The following is a 27826-nucleotide window of genomic DNA, read 5'->3' as shown; positions in this document are numbered from 1 at the left end:
GAGGAGGATATCAGAACGTAAACTTAAGCTGTTCCCTATACAATTGAATTATTTCGTATTTATATAGTTCAGGTTTTGACATCATTATCAAAATGAGTCAATGAATTATGAATTCAGCCTTTATCATGAGTCACGAAATTCAACATGAGTTCATGTTCTTTTCTCATTGTCGTCATTTTACTGCTGTTCAGGTTACAAAACGCCTTTTACATTCCCCTACACCACACCCTCCTCCACCATTGCTCTTTGTGTCCAAATCTACCATTTTAAAAAATTTGACTGTGTCATCTTACTGTATATGTGTAGTCTTTCCAGTAAAAACATTTTCTTTGAAAGTTATAAACCAATCTAGTAAATTGTGAATTTAAACTAAATTTGTCTATATAATTATTATTCAGTAGTTTTGCTTATATCTGAATGATTGGTACTGTAAGAACTAAAATCAAAAGGGACAAAATTAAAAGCTCTTAAAGAAAACAGAAGCTTTTCCCGGACATTTGCTATTGTTCAGTGATACAAAAAAATCAGTAACACATTTTTAACTTTTTTAGATCTGCAATCTGATCTCTTCCTCAGGTGGATAACTAACCTACCACATAACTACAATCTAGGTTAAAATAAACGAATCATACCGGAGCGTTGTGACACGCCTAAGTCAGGAATCACAACATCCATGTTGTGTGTCAAACTCCATGCACACTAACTTTAAAGCATTAATTAATGTTAACCCTAAAAGCTCTTAATTTCTTAAATTATAATAAAACAATAAATTTGTCAGTTACATCCTTTTGGTTATTTAACCCTTTGGGGATTAAACCGGCTAGTTAACATTTTCTCTCTGAAGACTGGTGGTTTTTCTTATGGTGTAAACCACATCGAAGTGTTAAACTCCCTACATTTGACATAATTATTTTTCATTTTAAAATGATGGAAAATGTCTATTTTCATGAAATAACTATAATTAATACACATTCAAATGGTGTTAGAGCTTTTCTTGTATAAGGTGACAGGTATTAGTCATATGTTTAAGATGGGGATATTTTCCCTAATCTTTGACGAAAAATATGGGTTTCATATCATATGGTGCTAAAATTATGATGGACAACAGTGCAATTAGTTTAGATAATATAAATATCACAACTTACTTAAGTCGTTATCAACATACAGTAGTACATGTAAAATGTATAAAGCTTACTGATGGAACATTTAATTCAGAATATAATTTTAGAACATAATTTCAATTGTTTTCTCCCTGTGGTTTAGACAGGGGTATAGTTTTGATACTTTATTAAAAAATACTATTATTTTATCCTCAGTCCTCAATATACAAGCAATTAATTTCTATTGAGTCAAATTTCAGAGCAAGTTGAGGAGGATTTGATGTATGAAAATTATACCGTTAAAAATTTTCCTGTTATTGTTATTGAATGAAATTGTATCCTGCAATAAAAAGTAGAAGCGCGGAAGGGATGTTATATAAAAGTGTAACATGTGGGAAGAAAGCTGGGTTGACATTGAGATGCGGGTTAGGATCTCCTCGGCTCGGTGGTCCAAGGTCGACTCGGTGCCTTGTAAGTTGAGGAGTCAATTATGCAATTCTGCTAATTTCATAGCAACCATGTCATTGGCAGTGAACGGAACACTGGACGGCTGTGGCTTCATAACTTTATAGGCTAGTGTGTCGTGGAGGAGGAGATGCTTCTCAGTCCTCGGCCGATACCGTAGTTTGTGGTCAGTGCTTGTTAAAATGGGATTTTTCTATTCGATTTTCAGACTGCTGTTTGGAACACTCTACCCCGCCTACGCATCCTACAAAGCTGTTAGAACGAAAAATGTCAAAGAATATGTAAGTACAATGATTTAATGTCCTTACTACCAGTAATAATTATAATTCTATTTGTGTACTTATTTGCACTTTTAGAACTTCTTTAGTGCACAGATGTGTCAATAGATAAGAGCTTATCAGTATCTCAATAATATCCCTTTGTAATATCAAGTCCTATTGTTACAATTAACTCTTAATGTTTTTTTAATACTGTATTAAGCAGCATAATTATATAAACTCCTTAAATTTGGTTTGAGTTTTGATCTAACACATTTCTGCAAATAACTGTGGATTGTTTGACTTTTATTTACTTTTAATAAATATTTTGTATGGTTAAATAATCTAATATTGTTTGATACTTTTGTACTACTTCTTTGTTTAAGCTTTTAATTTTTTTTCAAGTTAAGGAGGTGAGATGCTTTCTTATTTTATTAATGCTATATTTATTGTAGTACAAAAAACTATTTTAATAGCCTAGGTGTCATGTAACATTATAGTGATTTGCAATAAATAGCATGTGTCTTAATATAGAGATAAAAATAATTATTTATTAGGTTGTTTGGTAAATAGTTTTTGTTTTTATTTGTTATTGATGTGAGGGACAGGAGGAACATACCGAGGAATTTTAGAGTATTCATTTTGTTACTTCTTTGGTACCTTATTATAATGAAGGTAACAAAAATTAAGACAAGTTTAATTTAAAATAATGTACTAGTCCTGTAAACAGCTCTAGATTTTGTGGTTCTGTATGGACATGTAAGCTGGTAAGGATTGAAAGGGTAACAGGATTTCGGACATTTGCCATCGTTACATGTTACAAAAGTTATAACATTAGTGTTACAAAAGGTGTTATACTGTTTGTAAATATAACGATGGTAAATGTCCGAAATTCTGTTATCCTTTCAAACCTTCCATTGTCAATAACAAACTTTAAACAAAGAATGGTAAGGATTACTGGGCAGGATAGTTCAAGCTGAAACAAATTAAAAATCCATTACTGCCTATAAGACATGAATATAGCATGTTTGGAAAATAAATATTAATCTTTATTATTATTATATAAGAAGTAGTCTCCAGTTATATATTTAGTATGATAACAATATATCTTGATTGTTTATAAATAAATAAAATAAAATGGATATCATAAATAGTACAAAAGATTTCTTGGAACTTGGAAAGTACTAGCTTGTCAGGCTTATCAGACTACTGCCCTAACAACTATTGGTTTTTCTTTGTTGTTTGGCTTGCGATCAAAGCTTACATAGAGGCTAGTGTATAAACTATCTCTTCCTGCCACCTGTTGACAATTTTGTTGTTGTTCCAGGTGAAATGGATGATGTACTGGATCGTATTTGCACTTTTTACATGTGCAGAGACTTTTACAGATGTATTCCTAAGTTTCTGGTCAGTAGTTATTTTAGTCTAAACCTAAATATAGTGTTTTGTGTCATGGAGGGTAAAAATAACATAATGTCTTGCTTACAGTACAAAAATAGTCAATTGTTTGTGTGTGCCTTTTCAAACTACAGCTTTTTCTGGTATTGTTACACTTGTATCAGATTGGAGTAAACTTGTATTACTAAATGTAAATGTTTAGAACCTATTAATACAAATGGTTTCACAATTAAATGCATTACTCACTCAGAGACTACATTAAAGTCTTAAGTTTCCACGACCTTGATTTATTGACGGATGGTTAGTTTGTTGCTGATTTTGCGAATTGGCTGGTATCACAATTTAGGGTGGCATGTGAAAATCTAGGGACACAGACGGGTCGTGGATAGAAGTGTGATTCAGTACGAGCTGAAATAAAATGAAAAATTTCTTTATTTATAGAGGCTAAAAAGTCCTCTCTTCCACTTTACCTCCAAACGATTCTACACTATGAGCTGGTGCTTCATCTAGCTAGGATTAAAGTCATGTTATAAGACTAACTCAATTAATTGCTTGTGCTGCAACGTACTGTGTTTTCATTAGTAGAGAAAACATTATGTGGTACTTGAAGAAGAAATTTGTGAAACTGTATATTGGATTCCAAATTATGGATTTCTGTTCTGAAATCCAAAACCTCTGTTGTATCTTCACTGGTCCATTCAATTTTCAAAGCAGTTCTACACTAATAATAATTTTAAAAAACCACTGTAGAACAAAACCACACTCGATTACAAAACTAACCTTGACCAACGATTGTACATTGCTCAGTAACTGGCAGACTGTGTGAACAGTGCAGACTCACGCCATCACAATCCACAGCCTTTGATGTTTTATGACTTTACCAACAACAGGCGGTAACAGCTCAGGGTCGTCTGTGGTCCTTACACGGTATCCCGAGTCAGCTAAAAAATCACAGACAATATTCTTACGACCCGTTACTCGACGAGCGACAGATGAAGGCCGTCTTTGACTTGACAAGCCACGTATGAGACTTGCGCTGAAGGTTATACTGACCAGGTTGTTACTGTATAATAGGAATGTTTAAGTTTTGCTGGTAATCTGCCATATTACAGAGAATCCGTGTTAAAATTATACTATGACTAACAGTTACTCACCTCTTCGCACACGATTTCTTAGGCTTTGCACGTGTATGAGCGCTGCTGGTTCTAGTGAATTATATTTCCGACGCCAATGTCGAGTTTGCCTTGTTGCCACGATCAAGTAAATATGTTAAAAGCGTATATTTATAGCCATTGTAGTTTACTCCAGCCTTAGTATTTTTTGTTCCATAGTTGATTTTGCCTTTTTCCTGATCAAGAAAATATATACAGGTATACACAGCTCTGAGAAGTATACTTCTGTTGAACAAGAACTAATATGAATTTTATAACAGTCTTTAAATCTATAGTAAAAGTTAGTAACTTTGTCTTTTATATCTAATTCTTAATATTACTAAAAATGTACAGTAAAATTACATTAACAATGACACTATTTACTTGTTTGTTTATATATAAACAACTGAAAAATATCTTTTAATATTTTAGAACATTTCAAACTGGAATTGGTACGTTATTTCAAAAGAACAATCCAGCGAACCTTTATTTTGCATGGTTCTTCCAGTAGTTGCTTAAAAGGGAGTCTTTGGAGTCAAATTCTGATCATCTTATATTTTAGGACATTTTCTAAGGTAGATGAGTATTTACCTAATCGATTATATCTAAAAACGGCATGAAAACTAATAGATACTCCTTCCAGAATTTACACACTATAAACGTAAACAAATTGAAAATAGTGGTTAAATTAATTAGAGACGAAGATGAGTATTTGTGCTAATTAAAAGACCAATGTAGTGTAGCACGGAGGGATTTCTGAAATAAGAATAGGCATATATGTTAACCAGAGACCTAAAGAATGTCCAAGTAAAATTTCAGTACAACCTGTTGAATAGTTTACGTATGAAATAAAAATAAACAAACAAAGGCACTTTGGGCATTTATAATGTTATTAGGATATCGAGTAAAGCTTCTGACTGACTGTATATCATTTGCCAGATTTTTCCATCCTACTTATAAAAAAATGCTAAAAATATCCTTGAGACAAATTACAATTATGTACTCCATAAAATGTGTCAATCTTGTTTGTTCTGTGTCTATCTTGTTTGTTCAGTGTCCATCTTGTTAGTTCCATATTTATAAACCATGAAGTAAGGAAGAGAACCAAGACAAGAGATGTGGATGACTATATAAAGGACTTGTGTTTTAATTATTCCAGGATGTTCAAAAATAACTTCATATTTTAAAAATTAATCTACAAATGTGTTATAGAAGCCAAAATTTTATTTAGGAACAGATACGAGACCATCAATGCCATGTGTAACTTCTTATCTCGATGACAGTATGAGTTTATATAATCACTAAAAGAAGGAAGGAAGAGAGAAGGAATGTATCCGACCTTAATTTTACGAAACTATGTTACAATTTGTATGACATTACTATATAATGTATAAGAAATAATATGTACTTCTAATGACATACATTCTAGCCTATGTATATAAGTAAATTCTATTCCTTTTGCTAAAGTTTTTATTTACTTTATAAAAATTCCTAACTGTATAACCCTTGTTTCACAGTAATAACGTTTGAAGATGGTGATCAACCCAAACTACAAATGGTTTAAAAAATTACAGACTTACAGCTGGTTTTTTTAATCTTTAATTGTTTGGGGTCTACAACCTATGACACCTATTTAAAATTAACCAAAAGAATGTACAAAAACAACTTCAAGGTATTTTTAAATGCTTAATTTTTAATTGGCTATGGACATGTGCAGGTTCCCGTTCTACTATGAAATCAAGGTGGTGTTGGTATTTTGGTTGCTGTCTCCAGCAACCAAGGGCTCCAGTATACTCTACCGCAATTTCGTACATCCAGCGCTCATCAAGAGAGAGCAGGTACGTAACGGTTTTGTTCAGCTATTGAAAAAATAACTTAAGTAAATTTCTTGAGTAAGAACAAGTCATCGTCCCAGGAGGGTTAACTTCTGGCTGTTTTATACCTTCCAGTTGAACCCACACTGGGTACAGCAAAAACCTATGTGCTTTTAAATGTGGGCAACCTTATGGATGTCCATGAGCTGCACGTCACTAAATGCAAATGTTGAGATCCTGGGTGCAAAGGTAATTCAAAAGGTCTAGTCTACTGCGGGAGATGACTGTTGGAGTTGATGAGGTTCGTTCCCTAAGAGTCAAAGGTTCTTCCTAGACTAGACATAAGGGTGTGACACCCCCTTCCGAGGAGACATGATTGAAATTAGTGGTCTAAATTCTTCCTCGTGGGTCCCAACAGGAGGCGGGCCCTACTCACAACCGTACCCATCAAGAATATCCTGTCACTCTGGAAGCAGTACAAAAGTCCTTATAGGACTATGTGCAATTTCTGAGCTTCTCGTTCTAAGAGAAAGAACAAAAATAATAGGTCATGACTTTTCCATTTCTTGCTTTTTAATTTTATTCCAGAAAGAGGAGGAGCCGACATTAAATTTTGTTTGAATATTAGTTAAAGATTTATTGACAAATTTGGTTTTTAGTTCACATATTTATTGAGTAGATGACTGGGTATGTGGCTATAAGAATTAATGTAACAAAATTAATATTTAATGAATTTAAGCAGACTTCATATCTGAACATGGGTCAAACACTGAAACAATTATGAAATTTAGCTCTCTTTTGACTTTTGCTTATTGCAGCATCTGAAATCTGACATTTCAACAGCCTTTACTCCTGGAATCCTAGTCCACGTCTGTCTGATGAGATCCGAAAAAGTTTGAAACGAACTCTGCTTTGTTTTGACACCAGAGACCCTTCGACCACAAAAGAGCTCTGTCTGGTTTTCCAGCAGCTTCCCAGTGAATCTAGATGAGAGGTGAAAGCTTAGATAGCTATGTTGTGCGTAGGAAACTCGGTTGCTCCTGGGTGCTTTGGGATTGCATCTAAAACATCATGGTGCACTCAATTGTGCACTTGATGAGGCAAAAAAACACTTCTTTATGTAGATTACACTTGGTGACTGCTGGGAAACCAGAAAGCTTTTTCATGATCTAGGTGTCTCTGTCAAAACGATGCAGAGATCGCTTTGAACGCCTTCATCGCAGATTTCTTTTGGATCTCTTAACAGATTTCACGCGTCAAGTATGTCACATTGTCAGATTTCAGACGCTGCATTGAGGACTGGTAAAATAGATCTAAACTCAACATTTGCGTTGAATCAACACTTCACACTGTATCTATGTTATGTGTAAAATTAAGAAATTTAAAATTAAAAGTAATGAAAAGGGTGGTTAATTTATCCATAAAGGTGTGTTGTGTCAACTTTTTCTATGGTATTTCAACTGTTCACAGTCAGTTGTAATTAATTCTTAATTAGACTTTGGAAAAATCATCATTATTGTGTTAGAATAATGATGATTTTTCCAAAGTCTATAGAAAAAAGTGTTTTTTTGTATGTTTCTGTGTTGGACTTAATTTCTGGCCACTTTGCACATGAGGAGGGGTTATGGACCTGATATTTACCATTGGCTTACAAATATAGAAGAATTATTTGGCCCCAAAATATTCAAACTTGAATAATGAGTTCAAATGGTAAGATTGTGTTTTTTTTTTTTTTTAATGTTCCTAACTTTTTATTTTTTGTTGTTGCATAATTTAAGATATTTTACTTAATATAAATATACCCAAAAAATTATAAATACTTTGGTTACGAGTTACAAAACAATGATATGTGCATGGAGTTACTTTGGAAAAGCTCTGTGGCGTTTTTGGAAACATTTAAATTTTATGCTCCGGTACTATAGTCAGTTCCACATTCACCGTGCAGTACATGTATAATGGGACGTACTCATGTTACTACCTTCATGCCTACTGTCATGCGAGTTGCATCAACTGTCCTCATGACGCGTGCGAAGGCGCTTAAATAGATTTTACTGTACCCTACCTACCTTTTGTACCTTAGCTCATGTTCGAAAGTGTTTTAATTATCTGTGATGTTTGTATTACTATAAAAAGTTTATAAAATTAAATGAAAGGAACTTACAATTTACTATGAAACAATATGTAAATTAATTTACATCGATTCGATATCTAAATACTGGAACATTGAAATAGTACGATTTTCTTATGATAGTATTTAAGAGATGATTTTTATTGCAGTGACAGTAAAAAGATTCTAGCTTTTGCATGTGCAATTAAATATAGGTACAAATATGTTATACAGTTTATTTGCCAATTCACTCTGAGTACATTTAAATTTACATTGTAAGATGTCATTGTTCTGAACAGGTTAAAGGCAGGACAGGAAAGAATCTTTATCTTATCTGAGCTGGCATGGCTTATATTTATGTGTTAGAATTTCTCAACCTAAATACAACAATAATAGATGGCTAGGATAAGATGGGCTTGTAAACAAACTCAGAGAGTGACGTAAATCAAGCGAGATAATCAACATAGTAACTTGAAATATAAATACAGTATAACATAAAATAATACAAAGAGAAAATAAACTGTAGAAATGAGCGTGATTTTTAATAAGAGTAAGTACTTTTGTAGTTTAATATTATTTTTGTATTAATAACTACTTTAAATTTATATCTTTTACATAACTGAAAAATGTATTTCAACGTGTATGCTGTGTATAAGTAACCTATAAACTGCCATTATTAATTTACGTAAATAAATAAATTTGTAGTCTAAGATTAATATTGTTTTAGTAATAACTATGCTAATACTTAAAATTTATCACAGTGATTTCATTTAACCGAAAAGTAATATAAATTGTAACATGTAAGTAGCCTATACCTGGAACAAGAAACCTGCTCCTTGAAAATTTGTTGTCTACACATCAGAAATAAGTTTTGACATGGAAAAAATGTAATATCACCAAAATAACATATTTAATCCAGTGGGTTTACAGAGCGTGGCCCAAGGAGTCAATATCTGCAGGACAGTTAGTACCATGGGAACTGTCGTTTGGATAACGTGGCGTATGGCCGCTCCGTACTGCACATTGAATGTAGAACGAACTATAAAAGTGTGCCTCGTCACAAACAGGGTTGTTACGATTAAAAAATAAGATCACTGAAATATTAAAAAAAACATGTTTATGCAAATTTACGACCATTACATAAGACACAATATGGGTGAGATTAAAGATCTATCTGATTGTAATTTTCTAAAACAGATAACAGAGTAGTGAATGTTTATTGTACACAACTTGATGATGACATGATGTACAGTTGCTGATGTCGCACAGCTCAACTCTACAGTAGAAGTATTCGACTTGACTCATTCTCTAGTCTTATGATCATCATACACGTAATTTTATATGAAACAGAAATTTCAAATGATGTCCTCCCTAACTTGTACAATTCCCTCTTCTAATGTGTATCAACTCATGTGTGACAGGAGATCGATGAGTATATCAGCAAAGCCAAGGAACAGGGATATCACACCATGCTACATCTGGGGTCCAAGGGTGTGACCTACGCTACGAGTATGATCATGCAGACTGCCATAAAGGTCAGTTTTGTTGGTTATAGTTTTTTTTTTTCCAGTGGCCACCACACTAGTGTAGTAGAAATGTAGGTGTTTGCTTTGAAACCTTCTTCGCCCTTTGTAATGATTGGTTTACGTTTCTGTTTCGTAGAAGTTTATTTTGAGTGTTGTAAACATAATTCGTCGTGCTGTTATTTTCTTCCTTAATGTTCTGTTTAAAATTTATACAACTTATCATTTTATTGCTTGAAAAGTCACTTCTTTCACGGGGAATAAACGTGTAGACCACTGTAAATGACCTAAAACGTTTATTACAATTTGGTCTATAGCTTGAACAAAAATGATATCAACGTTAAACTAGCTAGTTGACAGAAAAAATAGATTTAAAACAATATTGCTAAGAAAATTTCAAAAAATCATTATCTTAATTTTGTTTTAAAATGAAAGTAGGCTACTAGCATCAATACTGAAATATATTTTTCTTGTTGGTCTCTAGATCACTTAATTAATAACCCTTTAATAATTATAAATACAATTATAATAAGGTAACTACTAAAATACTAATCTGTAACTGTTACTAACATATTAATAATTTTTTTATTTAAGTAAAGATTATGTTATAAATGCTTTTTTTTAATTGTTGTATGCCTACATAAAAAGATAATTACAAATTAATTACAGCGTAAACAATTGTATACAACATCTCAATCAATATTATATTTTTTCTATTTTGGACAAAATTTTTGTAACAAAATTATTAGGTATACATATAATAATTGGTAATCAAAAAGCCATGATACTGAACACACTAAAGCCAAACTAAATAACAAAACAGTTGTGTCAAAATATTTACCAAAAAACCCACAAACAAAATAACATGGAATATGGTGTGTGCATCTCAACACAACAGCACAAAACAAATAGTACAGAATATCTTTTGCACAACAGCACAATAGAGCACAACACTAAGCTAACGCTAATATAACGGAAATATATTTTCTTGTTCCAAAAATGTACGTTATTTTTTGTATTATTTCAGATTTATTATTTTTTCTAATACTTAACAGTTTTGTTTGCTTTTTCTATTTTGTTATGTGCACCTGTAGTGTTTTATTAACACAGTTTTGTTCTGCTTATTGTTTGCTCATGCACTGTGGACTAATGCTTGTGTGGTGGCTGGTACAATCTACATGTTGGTGTGACGCAGTCCAGCGAGCCGCTCGCAGTCGGGGACACCACGGACCGCGGTGATGCGGAAATGGCGGAGACCAGTGATGATTCCCGTCCCTCCACCCCACCCCCTTCCACCACCCAACCCCCACCCTCCTCTCCTGCCCACAACACACGCAGCCGGAAGACACGATCACGAAACACGGCCAAAGCCAAATAGACTCGGTGTCTCTAAACGATCTCTTTAGTGCCATCATTAACCTTTCTCTCTCTCTATTAGTTAATTGTGTTCTATTGTTTTTATATTCACCTCTAAATTTTGTAAAATAATAATAAGATTTTAAATATTTTCCTTTGATATAGTTAAATTCTTTTTTTAATTTTGTAAGTTAAATATTTAGTATGATTTTACAATTGTACAATATAATTGATAAGACTGAACATATTTATATAAATTTCTGTTGTGATATGAATGTGTTGATAATGTGTCATTAGTTATTATACTTCTATAGTAGCCTTTTTAGCAAATTCCACTTGTTTTAAGCATAAACCTCTGTTGATTTGATAATAGTTTGTAGTTAGTTCTTATTTTCACTTTTGGTAAGTTTGATTTGTGATATGAAATTTAAGTTTTTTTATTAGAAATTAAAGCATGTTAAAATGTATTTTATATTTAAATAAAAACAGTGTAATAAATATTTGTTATTGTTTTATTATTTAAATTGAAAATTTTCAATAGCTTTTCTATAAATTAAATTTCAGGGGTGCTCATAAGTAAGGAGAAACTTTGGGGTCCTATTATAGAAAAACTTATAAAAGTAGACAAGTTTTAGGGCTTATCTTAGATTTTAACTGTAGTATAAATCTAAAAAGTTAACCCATTAACAAAACATAATTTAGATTAAGTTGAGCTTTTAAAATAGAGGGAATAGCTTCTACTACCTGAAACTTAGTAGATGTTTGACACAGAGTACTTTCTATTTAGTTGCATGGTTTTGCAGACAACTCGGTTCCACAGATTGTTGTACTTGGGAGTACAATATGCAGAAGGAAATTTTACAGTACAAATTTTGGATAAAATTAGTAGTATTTTTAAAATTTTCAAGTATGAAGTCCATCTCATTTTATATTTTGGAATCTGTTATGATATTGAACATAAAGTTTAAAAATTTGCATTTGTTCGCAATTTTAAATTGTATTGCAATTATCAAATCTATTAAATCTAAACAGAACCCAATCAAACTTGATTAACTTACCAATGACTCTCACAGCCTTCTTCTGAAGCCCAAAACATACATTAGCCACAACTTCCCCAAGACTCACTTCATACGTGAAGTGTGAGTATTAGGGCACATGGTGGGTTATTTGTAGGACTTATGTAGATAAGAATTTTGGTTTTGCATTACTAGATTAAGTACTGTAAAAGTTTTTATTTAATTATCATTAGTTGGCCTTAAACTGAATAGAAAATTTTTGTTTTTGATTACTTTAACCCTTTAAGTGGCGGTCATTTGTGGTCTCAGTGGCAGGCCGTTTTCGGGTAAATTGCCGTGATCGTTAATCTTATTTTTAGAAAATATTGTCTAAGTGATAACCTAGCAACATTATATATTTTTGTTTTCCTTATGAACTATAGAATAAGAATAAATATGATATTTGGTTCCTTATTTTTATTTTAAGATGAATATCATTGTAGATGTGTAAAGATTTTCTTTTAGAAAAAATATTTTTTAAGTTCTACTGTCCGTCACTTTGAAACTCCTGGAGCTACAAAATAATGTCATATTCACAGAATATACACAATTTCATTCTAAACAAATTACTTCCTATGCATTTTTTTTCTATTTACAAGATCAAAAAAGTTAGATGGGAAAAACTAAATCTATGTACAAACTTTTTTATTTTTTTTTTTTACTTCGAGTCACTAGAAGGGGTTTGTCTTTTCCTCCCGTAGGGCCTATAATAGTGGCTTAGTTTGTCATAGCACAGTATATTTCATAAATATAAAACAGGAATTGTCTTATCGCAAACCCCTCCCCATCCTCAGACAGAGGTCAAAGTCGAGCGGTCTAGTAGATAATGTGACTACAGAATCTCGCCGTCCGTTCAGCTGGTGCGCCGCATTCTTGTTCGTGCCGGTGTCACGATACGCGATAAACAATAATATACTGACAATAACAGTACGCAAAGTCGCCAAACAAAACAGTGACGAGACGAGTGGACAGCTGTTCTCTCGTCTGCCGCCAGGTCAAACGAAAACTCTTGGATTCATTTAAGCCAGCAAACATTAGTAACATGAATACACACTATACTATATGATATATATAGGAAATTTCATGGAGAATACGATAGTTCAAACTAGGCCTAAAAATAATGGATGGTTTCGGAGCAACAGCCTTAAATGTGAAGCGACGGCTGTGACGGCGCTTGCCACTTCGCGGCGGCGTGAATCATACGTCTCAGACGGCGCTTGCCACTTATAGGGTTAAAAGAAAACCATTGCTCTTAAACCGGTTAAAGGCTTCTGAAACAACATGTAGTGTAATTAAATTAGTTCATTAACATTTTTACCAATGCTTAAAAAAGCTTAAATGTCATCAGCATACATAATTTGTATACCTGAGACTGAAAAGGGTACTTCATTAATAATACATATAAGAAACAGCAATGGACCAAGTATGGATCCCTGAGGTACTCCTTATTTCACTACTGCCTCCTTAGGCCAAATGCCATTAAGACATACTTTTTTTATATTATTTAAGTTAAATTCGAGAAATGAAATTGATCTATTACCAAAACCATGAAAAGATCATTTTCAATTGAGATCAACACACAACCAAAACTGGTCGTCACACAATGTGGCCTGAGCAAAATCCTGTGCCTCCAAAACATATCTCAATGTCCCACACCAATGTGTCTGAGGCTTGAACGATAGATTTATTTCTACGAAAGCTAAACTGCTGGGTATTCAAGAGATTATTTTGAGGTAAGACAAATTTTTCAATTAATCACACACAGCCTCTAATAATTTTCAAAAAATTTGTATAATGTACAAAATTAACACTTAATTCTTTATGTAATTAATTATTTTTTTGGTAGCAACGCTTTAACCGTAAATAAAATATTGAAAATGGCAAGTTAATGTAATATACTTAATTTTATGTTTATCCAGCAATAAAAAATTAAATTTTCTATTATAATGTCTTAAGTATACACATAATGTTAACTTAAAAATGGCAAGTTAATGTTAATTTTGCTAGGTTGTGTTAATTTAAAAAATTAACAATAAAAAATGCCTATCAGAGTGGTATTGTCATTTTCAGATTCGCTGTCGCTAAATTCTAAATCACCACTATGTTCAAACTCTTCCTGGACATCGTTAGAACCCACTTATCATAAACATTGTCGAGTCACTTAAAATATTTCTATAAATTTCACTACAATGTAAAGCTTCACGTAACACCATGTTACACACTCACTGTTTGTGTCCTTAAGTCAGCTGTTACTGAGCCGATCATTTATTTATTTTCCCACTTCCCTAACTGCAGTGTTGCCAGTCTGCAAAGTAAAATTATTTCATTTCCATTATTCCATAAAACACAGAAACTAAATTAAGACTGAATAGTTATGATGTCTTGTGACAAAATGGCAAACTATTTAGTGGCGAGATGGTCTTGTCAAAGTAGACCAATGTATTCATAATTTCTCATACAGTTTTGAAATATTTTCAGTTACCAATGCCCTATTGATATCCATAGCCTTTAGCAGCTCAAGACTGTACTAAAGACCTAGTACATTCTGATAAAGGTTTTGAATTTCTTGTTTCAATGAATATGTTATATACGGATTTGAGCTTTACTCGTGAGATAAGAATTCCTTTGTTTAACCATCAACTCCTTTTTGGTTTGTGGTTTTGATGATTGTTTTGGATGAAGGAGCAATGTTTAAATAATAATTGGATGCTCGATACATATCATCGACATTTTCATAGTAATTTTTAAATGTACCAAGATACGTTATTCGAACACTCATTCAGGTGGCAAATATTTTGAAATTGAACAGGTCTCATGTGGAAATTGATTTTTTTGGAGATTTGCTATTTTAGAGTGATACAAGAAATCAGTAACACTATGTTTTGAGATCTGATCTCTTCTTCAGGTGAATAACTAACCTAACACATGATTAAAAACTAGGTTAAAATAAACAAATCGTACAAAAGTCAGGAATCACAATAAACATGTCAAACTTTTTATTGTGATATAGTCTCAACTATTGTTAATTTTAACACTTTTACTAGAAATCCTACAACAAATTTGGGAGTAACCCTGACCGCAGTAATACCGATAGCCGTGTGAGAAGCGCTAAACAGTGTTCACAATAATGTTTCGTGATGAATGATCTTTCGCTTGAATACGAATGTGATTTTGCGGAATAAATAGCCAACAGTTTCAAGTAGTTTTTGTCGGTCCTACTAGATCGCAGTTCTTTTATTTATTTCATTCTGACCCAATTGACGATATTCAGACCATATAACAAAATTCAATCAGTTGTTTCAAGCAATCAGCTGATTCTATTTCTGTTTATGACGCAATTTTTATTAATTTATGACGCAAATTTTGTACTTAAAGTTCATGAATAAAGCATGCTGACTTCTGACTTTATGTAGTGAACACAGGTTGTATCCTCACTTTTACGTTACCGGTTGCCCTGATTGTAAACGTTTTGTTGTGTTTACCATGAGTAAATAAACGTGGCTGCTGGCTGATTGTGTAGTTACTGATTACGAAAAAAGTTCGAGAAAGACTTACAGACGAATTTTTGGCTAAGATGCTCCCCCTGAGACTTACTGCTCGGCATTTTCCCACCACTGTCCCTACTACAGATAAGCACAAGCCGAAGAAAGCATGCTGTGTGCAGATAGACCAGCAGCGCCAGGACACAGTGTGCCAGGATTGCGACGTTCCGCTTTGTGTGTCCGACTGTTTTCGCACCTTTCTTACAACATCAGAGATTTCTGTACTGTTACTAATTTGTACCTTAGTATGTTATGAGAAAATATTGAATATTTGATCTTATTCTGATATTTTGTGAATATAATAGATTAATTTCTGGATAAATACAAAAACTTAAAAAATGTTTAATTGACTGTTTTTCATAACACAACTACTGCATTAAACCCAAATCACCTAAAAAAAACAAAATAAAAACTAAAAAAAAAAAACACTTTAAGGCACTCTTATTGACAAAAAACCCACCAGTCAAAGGGCTAAAGGGTTCACATTTCAATAATTTTTTACACAAACTACCACATTATCTGCCTTAAAATGTCATTAACAAAAATGTTTAGCTATTTGGCAGTTTTTAAGCGATTTATTTTTTCTTGTTTGAATCTGTACTCTAAGACAATGACTACATCAGCTTCATCGCACATCTCACCAGGTCATTACTTTATTCTCTCTTCAATGAGTTTTGGTGGAGTAAATTTAATTAGACCTGATGAAAATTTAAAATTTTCTGAAGTTTTAGAAAATGATTTAAAATGTTTCCTTTTTTTGTTACTGGGCATGAAGCTGGTGCTGTTTTGGTATTTTGGCGGCCTGGAATATTTTGATTAAATAATTTCAACGTTATCACTCTGTTTATGGCCTTTGTATATGTGAAGTACTGGTGATGACTCTGTGAGTGTTGAGGTTTTGGTAGTTGGCTCCGCACAGGTCACAGTCACAAGGTCTCAGGGTTGCCAGCTTTGACCAGGTGTCATCTGGTCTGGTTGCGATGTAGCCTTCCAGGTAACGATATAGTTATGCTGCTCTCCGGCTGCATAGTCAAGCAATCAGTATCTCGCAGCGGCTCTGGTTTAGAAGATTGTTTAGACATCACGACCTTGAGTAGCTGGGTACCAAGCTTGCATATAGCACTGACTGGGATATGCCCACTGGTCATCTTTACCAGACCTGCGGTGTGACGAATGTGGCTGTCACCTCTAACAATTACAGATCTAATATGGGGTACGAATGTTTGGATTTCTTGATAGTTCGTAGTAAATTTAAACAGCCCTAAGTTGACGAATTTTGTCAACAGTAGGTTTCTGATATATTTATATTATACATACATATTGTTTTCTTAATCGGAGCATGATGGCAGGCTCAGAAATTCACGGGTATAATCTATTTATGGTGGTGGCACAGTTAAACTTGCCTTATTTCCCTCATATAGAAAATGTATAAAAATTGTGGTTTAAAAAATTATTGTCGATTAAAAAGTATGTACTTGTGACCCTTGTAATCTACTTCCGGTCATAGATATATCCAGTGCCATAAATTGAGGTTGCCTTGTAGTTCTGGTAAAGAAAAAATATATACATATGTATTTACTGAGAAGCCCTCAGGCTGTTGTATAAGGCTTTTTTATCAACTCACATTCTAAAAGCACCTATTCCAGCTGTTTAAATTACTTCCTGTATATTATTTACGGTTCCAAAGTTGAGTTTACGTTGTTGCCACAACCAAGAAAATATATACATATAAAAAAAAGAAAAGATATACATTTGTAGGTCATGGAATCCGAGTTAAATTAAAGAGCTTCTACTTCCATTGTACGATATTGTTCAATTCAATTCAAAAAAATTTATTCTAAAAAAATTTTGTTTAACATTTTATCATTCCCCATGTGCACTCGCACGTGAGGGGTTATTTTAATTTAATTTTTATACACTGTATTTTATATGGCTATATATGCAGTCTTTGTTGTACCACCATCTCCCTGTATTTGATAAGCAATATAATTTGATAACAAAATATACATATACAATAACTTACAAGAAGGAATAACAATAAATTAACAATATAACCAACATAACAATAACAATTTAATACATAACAAATAAACTTATAAACTTATTGTTTACGTGCCATAACTAATTTTGTACCCTGATCAAAAAAATAAATGCCTAAGTAGGCTTAAAGCAACTGCTACAATAAAAAATATATTTCTGTTTATGTTCTGCTTCTGGTATAAGGGGAAGAGCTTTGATAACTTAGATTATTTTGAAATGGAAGAAACATGGATTTCGTGCATGGCAGACAAAAAGTTTCTATTAACTTACTTTCTTGCCTGTCTGCTAAGTACAAATATTTTATTAATTTTAAACTAACATTGCAAGGCCTAGAGTCTTGAAATTTGGAACTTAGCTCAGAACTGAATAACAGTTAAATATATAAAATTGCATATTAAGTATATAAGGATCCAGGACAATGCAGTTAAAAAGAGGAAAAACTGAAAATCAGTAAATGTTTGTTACTGAAGATGCAATTTATTTGCATGGTTTTGCAGGCACATATGAACACAAGTATGTATACGACAAAAAAGCAAGAACTTGCTACATTAACATTATAATGGCACAAAGCTTTTTTTACAGTTACACAGGTGATCAAACATTGAGTGCGGTACACTGGCATTAGTCATTCAGACACATTAATCGTAGACAATTGGTAAATGTCAATGGTAAGTGGTCGGAGGAAACTACCGTGGAGTAGGGAATTCCACAAGGCTCTGTTTTGGGTCCGCCAATTTTCTGAATCTATATAAATTATCTGCCTTTATCTGTTAATTCGAAAACAGATTTTATATACAGATGACACAACCTTCTTTAATGTCAGTACAAATTTTAATTATCTTGAATTGTTGGCAAATGATACATTAAAAAATGCCTCAAATTGGTTTCATGCAAATGAGTTGTTGCTTAGTAAGGACAAAACTAAACGAATGTTATTTAATCTTAGGCACAATTCGGATTCATTGGATGATGGTTTCTCAAATATAGTAAAGTTCTTGGATATTAATATAGACAAAAATTTGACATGAGCAGCACACATTGACTACTTAAATAAAAGATGTCACCAGTTATTTATCTCTTGAGTAAACTTAACGATATAATACCAGTAAATTACATTAGAGCTGCATTTTTTGCCTTTTTCCAATCTATTTTTAGATATGAATTAGTACTGTACGGTAACTTCTCTAGGATTGAAGAAATATTATTACTTCTGAAGAAAGCTATTAGAGCTTTTAAAAAATGTGAGCCTAGAGAGCATTGTAAACGACACTTCAAGAACTTCCGATTCCAAACTGTTATAAATCTATATATATGATTTAATTATCTATATACATAAAAATCAAAATTTACTTAAATTTAAACATGAAATTCATAGCCATAACACGCGTAATAAAATTGATGCTGAAATTGGACAATGTCGGTTAGGTAAAACCCTTAACAGCCATGTTGTGGTATCTTTGAAGGTTTTAAATTTTATTGAAAGACAAATTAGCTCATATCCTTTTGCCAGATTTCAAAATAATTTCTATTCCTAGTTGTTGGAGAATCCATTTTTTAGCTTAAATGAATTTTTCAAAATAAAAAATATGGATTTTTAATTATTATTGTGTTTTTGTATTCTGTTACAATCCCTGTTGTGCTGTATAAGCTTAATTATTGTTAGTTTTAAGATTTTGACGTGGCTGTAATAATGAGCTGTATTTATGACTTTGTCAGTGATGTTCTATATTTTTGTGGCAAATAAAAAAGATGAAAATGAAATGAAATACTGGTTAACAAATTTTTAGAATTCAGTCTGTTTACTAGTTAAAAAAATTAAATATGTACAAAATGTACATTTTATTCAATACTATACTGAACTTGTGTACCCTTGCTAGAGGATTTAACTAGTTTACCCAGAGCGTTTTGTAGGCCTTCCTATGGATATATTGCTTTCTCAAGCATCTTTACTGAAATAAGAAATAAAAATTCTGGAATAAAATTCCACTAAATATATTGTAAACACAGCATTTATAGTTGTTCCATATCTCGTTGTAATTATGTTTTTTATCATTCGACATTGTTAAATTTAATTTATTTTTTTATAAGTCAGTTGATGGTTTTGACGTTTTATCAGCAAAATTTGTATTAAAATCTGTTTGTGCGTAATTTATTTTTTAAGTAAATGTAAGGTACGGCCCAATGTAATTGAGTAAAGGTTATAATTAATTATAATCAACAGAAAGACTCATTTTCTTCCAGGATTAAATGTTTTTCCCGAGCAAAACATACATTCATAGCCCACCAAAATAAGTAGCCATTCAACAAGAGGTGACAGTAACCTCTCACTAACACGTTCTTGGATAGCTACTGAACGGAGAAGAGAAACGCACTGATATCAAAATGGCTGCAATAGTCCCGCCCCTTAGTGGCTACAGAGCGAACAATGCGTGATGCGTGACGTTTTGTGACGCGAAACAAAAGTTTTCCCTTGAGCATAACATACATCGATAGCACACCAAAGGAAGCAGTCACTTCAAAACAAATGGTTTGTAATTTAACCTAAAAAATAACAGACAATTTTTAGTGTTTGAGAATAGATAAAAAGTGTTAGTTCAGGACCAATATAGCCAAAAGACATTTATTCTATTTTGAGTTTATTTACAATATTTAAGACTAATCAAGCAAGACTGATTCAAATAATTATCATTCAGATATATGGAGATTGATCATCTAGGATCCATTAAAGGACTACAGTTGATTCTTGATAGGCATTTCAGCTTACGGCAAGCTCAGTAGTCTAACGTCATATGGATTTTTGGTATAGTAAAAACTGAATCATGTTGTGGTTTTGAATTTTTTAGATGTATTAAATTGTTTTTTTGTTGTTGTAAAAATGGGCCTAAATTGTTTATTTTATACCCTTGATAGCCAAAGACAACATCATAGTAGATCAAAAATATAATTTTATTGACTTATACATTCCAATTCAATGAACTACAGCTATCCTTCAGCATGCAGTGTGATATACAAACCCATAACTATCAGACTATCAAAATAGGATTGTTTTTTCACATGGCCAGACAAAAAAAGCAGTGTTAAGGTAAAACTTTTGGGATTGATATGCTTGTACAAGTTTTGTATGTGACATATCAAGGTTTGTTACCAATTAACCCTGTAGCCAGTTTGAAGCAAGATCTGAAGAAGAAGACTGGCTGCATTAAGTCCATTACATCTAATAATCGGGTTGAGAATGCCCATCAGCCAAAATATTGGGCCTGCAGGATAAATATGTGATCATTAAACTCGGACCAAAATACTGATAGGGTTTTCCAAGTCTTCATGGAACAAAGGATGGATAATCACAACAGCTGCCCAGCACTGATTTAAAAACATTCTTCTTCTATTTTGCAAGTTTTCTTCCATCTAGTTAACAGAATCTAGTTAGGGGAAACACATTATGTGTTCAATAACCTCTAACTATATTTGACCAAATATATGTTGGCATTTTATTATTGTTTATGATACCAATGATAATCTGCAATTTTTTGGATCGTGGCCTGGTGCTTCTGAGAGATGAACATTATCAATTTGCTCTTATCTTTGCTCTGATGATTGAATAGCACACTATCTATTTTTTATCTAGGCAACCAACATTAACATTTTTCCGCTTCTGTTCTTTAGAAGTTACTCAGGCATTTTACAGTGTGAGCCACTTTGCCGGATTAGCATAATCTAAGAGTTTTTGCAGGCTGTGAGTTTTTATGTGGAGTATGGCATAAGCTCATAAAGTTTAATTTAATTTTTTTGAACCTTGTGAATGTTTTTTACAACTTTGAAAGATTGAAAGACGGTGTACAATTTTTTGGTTTTCTTCAGTCGTTACTAACTTGATGAGTCAAAATGAGCTCTTCAAGCAACTTTGAATTTATTGGAACAGGCTTTGTCGACACATGGACCTTGCCTTCAACATAGCTATGTGTATTGTTTTGACTTAATTCCAGCCAGCAATGTTGAGAAGACCAGAATAGTTGGAACTATCATATTCACCTTGAGAGAAGGTGCATTAATTTCCCAAATGGAAATTTCCCAAGCTTTTGGAAATATGATGTTACCTTTGTATGGATTTCAAGGTTGGGTGAGCTGAAGAAGATGTTCACTTTTATCTTCATTAAGAACAATGGCTTATCAACAAAGATTTTGTACTGATTTCTCCTTCTGCATCTTTATTACCTTGAAGTAATATTGGGAACCTTGATATGGCTTGATCATTCTTCAGTATATCCTTCAGTTCTGCTGTGCATAACATGGAATAGGCATCCCCTCTATGGCTATAACCATCCTTGGTAGACTGCAGAGCTTGTATAAGTCATCATACCCAGTTTTCACAGCTCTGTGCAAGTTACATGACTCAACTAGCAGAAGTAATGTGTATTAAGTGACACCCAATATAAAATATTCCAGGAATTTTAGGGTACCCTGTTTAGTCAATGTATTTTAATGGTGATCTCTTGAGGAACATAATATGATAATGCATAAAGATAATTTTACAGATTAAACTTTTGTAAATGAAAATATATAAATCATTATGCCATTATATGGTGAATTTCCTCAGTTCTTATGTTCTTTGTACTTCATAAAATGCTGGGCATCAAGCTGAAGGAAAATGTGAGAAAATCTGATGAATGTTGCAGGGAGGTGGTGGCATAGTGAACCACTTGCGGCGCAGCTACAGCCTCAGTGGCCTCTCAGGAGATCCTGAGCTCAATTCTGAACTGATGAATGTTACAGGGAGGTGGTGGCATAGTGAACCACTTGCGGCGTAGCTACAGCCTTAGTGACGTCACAGGTGAACCTGAGCTCAAGTCTGATATGAATCGTAACAGTAAACTGCAAGGTGACACTGTCGACTCAGCCGATGTTCCTAGAGGTACAACCTAACATACTTATATTTCTTACAATGCCATACAAATGTATAAATGTTAAATTGTAAGTAAAATAATTTAGAAGTAAAAGTTAATTTTGGAGTAAAAGAAAAATGGTTATAATCTAATTTTCTGGTTCAAACCATATTAGAAGAATGCTAAAGCAATTTAAATTTTGTGGTTTTGGCACCATTGTATTTAGAAGTCTATCATATATATATATATTTAATTTTTAACAAACATTGAATCGCAAAAAGTACTTTCTCCGCCGGGACTCGAACCCGGATCCCTCACTGCCAGGCGAGCATGTTACCACTACGCCACAGAGCCCTTACCTTTTACGATTCAATTATATTGTATTTTACCAATCGTAAAAAGTAAGGGCTCTGTAGTGTAGTGGTAATATCCTTGCCTGGCATGTGAGAGATCCGGGTTTGAGTTCCGGCCGAACAAGTACTTTTGTGATTCTATGTTTGTTGAAAATTAAATCAGGCTATTGCCTCTTTTCTGATTTAATGTGTGTGTGTATGTGTGTGTGTGTGTGTGCGTGCGTGCATGTGCACATACGTACGTATGTGTGTATAGTGCTGGATTCCACTTCTAGGACTCTCAAGTCCCGAAAAATGTGCGGCCCTCCTAAAAATTGTTCTTGTGATTTGTGAAAACTCTTATACCAAAGAGTTACTAAAAGAGACAACCTTTTTATTTGTCTAATGAGAAAATTCATTTTTGTCTGTTGGAACGTTATCTTGAGAACAAACTGACCTATCTAGTATCGTAAAATTTTGCATGTCGCTTTTTTATATAGGAAACATTGAGTTTGAGATGGTGCATGTCACTTGATGGAATTTGGCTGAGTGTTAGCGAACATTTTTACATTGGTCTTATGGGTAACTAATCATGATGGCAATAAGAAAATCTCAGGATAACTAAGTTTCTGAGCAAACTGAATACAATCGAATACGATATTTTAATGTGACATATGTAGTTTAAATATAAGAATGAATGGAGCTATGACTTGAAATTTTGCATGCAACCTCAGCCTGTTACACAGTGTGGTGTACTTGTACATTGTATACTCTCTAAGATTGCATTTTGCCTTTTGGTTATAATAATGACCTCAATGCTCAAATGTTAGAATCACTATCTGTTAAGAAGAATCAAGATCGGTGACTTTAATCAGTGAGACCTCTACCATTGATTTCTAACTCGAGAAAGACAAAGTTCAACCCATCTGTTACTGATTTTACTACGCCGCGTTCCCACTATGCTGAGTGGCTAGCCTGTACCCTAAAGACGATTGGCACTTTTATTTTGTAGTTAAAGTCAAAAATAGGTTAGTTTAGTGTAAAGATGTCAACGGAGGAAAGTATTTTGATACCACATGCATTAGATATTAATATGGGCGTTTTAAAAGCATCTTTTTTGTTTGTATTTTTATATTTTGGTACATGATAGTTCCACAACAGGGGCCACTTCACTTCACGTTCTCTCCGCCATAGTCCTCTCTTGAGTGAAGAAACTTGGTACTGTGTTTGCCGTCTGGCACGTCCCCATTCCTGTCAACCCACAACTACTTAGGTTAGGATCAGGACATGGAATGGCCTTTTGACACACAGCGACAAAAACCATCTACGTGTCCAAACTTGCCGCTCAGGCAAAGCTTCATAATGTAACAGATGTTCTGTTGTACACAATAGATAATGTATCTTTTTCTTTCCAGATCCTCGAATGAGGGCTCAACGCATGCCCCCCGGAGGCAGCCACGTAGATCTTTACTTCCCAGAAATGGATGTTGACATTCGCTCACATCCACATTCCCATGAGCTCCCAGTGAAATTGAGGTAATGTATTTGACACTGACACATCTGCTGATTATTTAGTGACACAAGTGTCATAAAGATGGAAGATTATTTACATTGTGTATTACGATTGAATGTTTACTTTGGAAAATTATCTATAGACGTTGGAGTGTACTATCCACTTTAAAATCAAAATAATGATGAGAAATGTTTAATTTAACTCCATATAGCGGAAACAAGACAAATTTTGGACTACTATCTCACAGTCAACAATTTTATGATGAAAATGTAGTTATATTGTGCTAAATTTCTCAGTTACATGTCAGTCACCATTAGAAAAGAAAAGAAAATAATAATATTAAGTTTAAAACTTTAACAGAACAATACTTAACCCTTTGAGTGCCAAGTATTTATTGAGTGGGTGTACTGAAAAGTGCCAGGTATTTTTCTAGTGGGTGCACCTAAAAGTGCCAGCCCTTTTGAAGGTATTCTGCAAGGTTTCAGTAAAAAATTCACAATTTGATTATTTAATAAGCTATCAATATATTTTTTTTTATTTTTCTCTGGAAACTCTGTCTAATTAACATAAAATAACAAAGTTACCATAAAATTAAATTTAGGAATACCAAAAATAAACTTGCCTAAACAATTTCAAAATTTATTTAAATTTAATTTTTTTAACCAAATTATCATTACCTAAAAATTTACATCCTTTTCTTTGTCCATATCACTGGAAAGGGTATTAAATTGCCTATAAATCTTTAAAAAATGTATATTATTATCTTCAATAATGAGTGAACCACACAACTTTTAAGATACTAATATCACATTGATTCCAGTAGCTCAGTTAACCAAAAATGTTTATATGTGAGTTATAGATTGATTTTCGTTAAAGTCAGTTGATCGGAAGTGTACTATAACAATTTATTTTGAAAAGAATAGTTCTTCACAAACAATTTAATGTGATATTAGTTTGAAGATATAAAGTTTTCGATTTTTAGTGATTTTGTTTCCCGAACATCACGGGTAAAATCGGACGTTGGCACTTTTTGGCCAACTTTTGACATCCGGTAAAATCGGGCATTGGTATTTTAATTGTTAATTTACCGGTATTTTATTCATAAATAGTTCTATTAAATCATAAAAATATGTCAGTTTTTTTAATTTTTGTAAGTTAAATGTAAAACAGACGGGCCTGCAGTAATCAAAACCCACAGTAATTCAAGTACTACACTGTTCCAAATAATATCCAGCAGTGTTGTTAATCAATATTAAAAAAAATTTTCATTACAACCTGAAACACTTTCAGAGTCAACGGGTCAGGTCAGTATAATTCCAGTAGTCAGTTAGATGTGCTTTACACTAGTTCTTTGTGAACCTAATTATTATGTACATTATAGTGAATTAAGAGTTTTTGTTATGTTGTCTAAAAGGAAACACTTGACTGTATGAGCTTAGAAGACAAGTGCAATATTATTAAACAATTGGAAAATGTAATGAATCAAACTGCTTAAATTTGTAAATCTAAACCATTCTCGAATCCACCTGAAGACACAAAAACTTTCATAAAAATCAGTCCAGCCATTTAGGAGGAGTTCAATGACGTACATACGCACACAAGAAATATATATTTATACTATCAATTACCCACGGCTTTTCATGCAATTTGCTGTTGAAAAACGGGACATTATATCCAATATTCTCTTTTTAGGACATACTAAACACTCCTGAGATAACTGATAGTCAGTCAAAGCTATTCCAATCTCCTTATCCGTTTAAGTTTAAAGAATAGTGTGTTGGGATCAAAATCGTAAAGTGAAACAGTTTTTAAAAGATTCAAATTTCTCTTCAACATTTCATGAAATTTATTGAATTGCTCTGACGATGAGCATTTCAGTTACAATAAGAGTTTGCTTTTTTGTCCCAATGATGAAAGTATATCGTACAAGTAAAAAGTAGCTGCGGGCAATATGAGTCTGTCACTTGAATTGAATCCCGGTCTAATTTATTTACGGTTCCACAATTGAATTATGCTGTTGCACTGGCCAAGAAAATTGTCTCATATGTTGGTTTCAGAATCCTACTTAGATCATTTTTGGTGCTGAAGTTATTTTGTTACTTTCACCCATCAAGAAATATGTATAAGGGTTTATGCTTGTAGTATAAGGGAAATAGTGTGTTATCCACATTTGCTTTTCTTTAACTACAATAACAATGCCATGCAGAATGTCAAATGAGTTAACCAGATCAATTACTTTATGTGTAAACATTCACAGCTTTGTACAATAAGATAACTTTAATAACAGCTTTTCCCAAAAAATAAAAGCATTTCCATTGCAATAGATGGTTGATTTTTTGATCATTAGCACAATCTAAATTAAAAATTAAATAATAACTTCGTACTTGCAATCTGCATTACACTACTGATCAAACACTTTACCATCATTTAATATTTTATAAACCATATTTCTTCTGCCACTTTTTTTGATGAACTCTCGTTCTGAACTCTTCTTCCTAACAGCTGATGTCATACCGCAGTTCACTATTGTCTTAAGTTCTTCTGCTCCTCTGTTTCCTTGAATTCTAATGTGTAATAATATTGAAAAGGAAAGGTGACAATATGCTTCCCTGCCTTACTCCTCTCTCTGTTTTTAAAAGTTTCTGTATATTTTTCTTCAATTCTTACCCTGTTTTTACATATGCTGTACAGGTTCTTTATTCTTTCTACTATTCCCTCACGCAATCCTCTCTTTCTCATACTCTCCCATATCCTTTCTCTGAAGTACCTTATCATATGCAAACTTCTGTAGGTCTATAAACGCTACCATTGTATCTTTTCCGTATTCCCACCTCTTTTCTAACACTTGTCTCATCACAAAAATAGCATCCACCGTTGACCTACCTTTCCTAAAACCACATTGCTCCTCTCTTCCTGTTTCTTCCAGTACTGGTCTAATTTTCTGCAACAATACATTTTTCATAAATTTTTTGTGTTGGCACAACAAAGTTTTATTCCCCTGTAATTCTCGCATACTGATCATGAACACTTTACCATAATTTAATATTTTATAAAAATTTCAAGCCTGCTGCATGATGTTTCAATTATTTATTAAACTTGTTGTGTCATTAGGAGTTAATGGTAATTTTAGCTTGTTATTAAATTAAAAATCCGATATAAGTTTGATGTTTTTCAATATTAGCGTGATTTTATTTCAATATTAATTGTATATTAATGGTATCCAGAAAAGATTTCCAGGTGTCGTAGTTGACATAGAAAAATATAGTGGGAACACTCTCTAATAGTCTTGATAA

The 27826-nt window shown here is 33.0% G+C and overlaps 1 protein-coding gene across 7 annotated transcripts in view; it reads left to right on the top strand.

The window, feature by feature from the left end:
* The window catches only part of LOC124353127 (receptor expression-enhancing protein 1-like), a 47750-nt gene that overhangs the window by 6878 nt on the left and 13046 nt on the right, over positions 1-27826 (top strand). For all 7 annotated transcript variants that reach the window (XR_006921569.1, XR_006921568.1, XM_046802973.1 and 4 more), the window contains exons 2-7: positions 1774-1846; positions 3150-3229; positions 6089-6209; positions 9714-9827; positions 22579-22717; positions 24436-24556. Coding sequence is in view for 5 of the 7 variants with exons in the window: in XM_046802973.1 (XP_046658929.1) it covers positions 1774-1846; positions 3150-3229; positions 6089-6209; positions 9714-9827; positions 22579-22717; positions 24436-24556 (648 nt within the window). In the remaining 2 variants the exon portion in view is untranslated. The remainder of the gene's footprint in view (positions 1-1773; positions 1847-3149; positions 3230-6088; positions 6210-9713; positions 9828-22578; positions 22718-24435; positions 24557-27826) is intronic.

Source organism: Homalodisca vitripennis, chromosome 1 (genome assembly GCF_021130785.1).
Source record: "Homalodisca vitripennis isolate AUS2020 chromosome 1, UT_GWSS_2.1, whole genome shotgun sequence".
Taxonomy (NCBI): Eukaryota; Metazoa; Arthropoda; class Insecta; order Hemiptera; family Cicadellidae; genus Homalodisca; species Homalodisca vitripennis.
The sequence above is the reverse complement of the archived record's forward strand: the minus strand, read 5'-3'. Positions and strand labels throughout refer to the sequence as shown.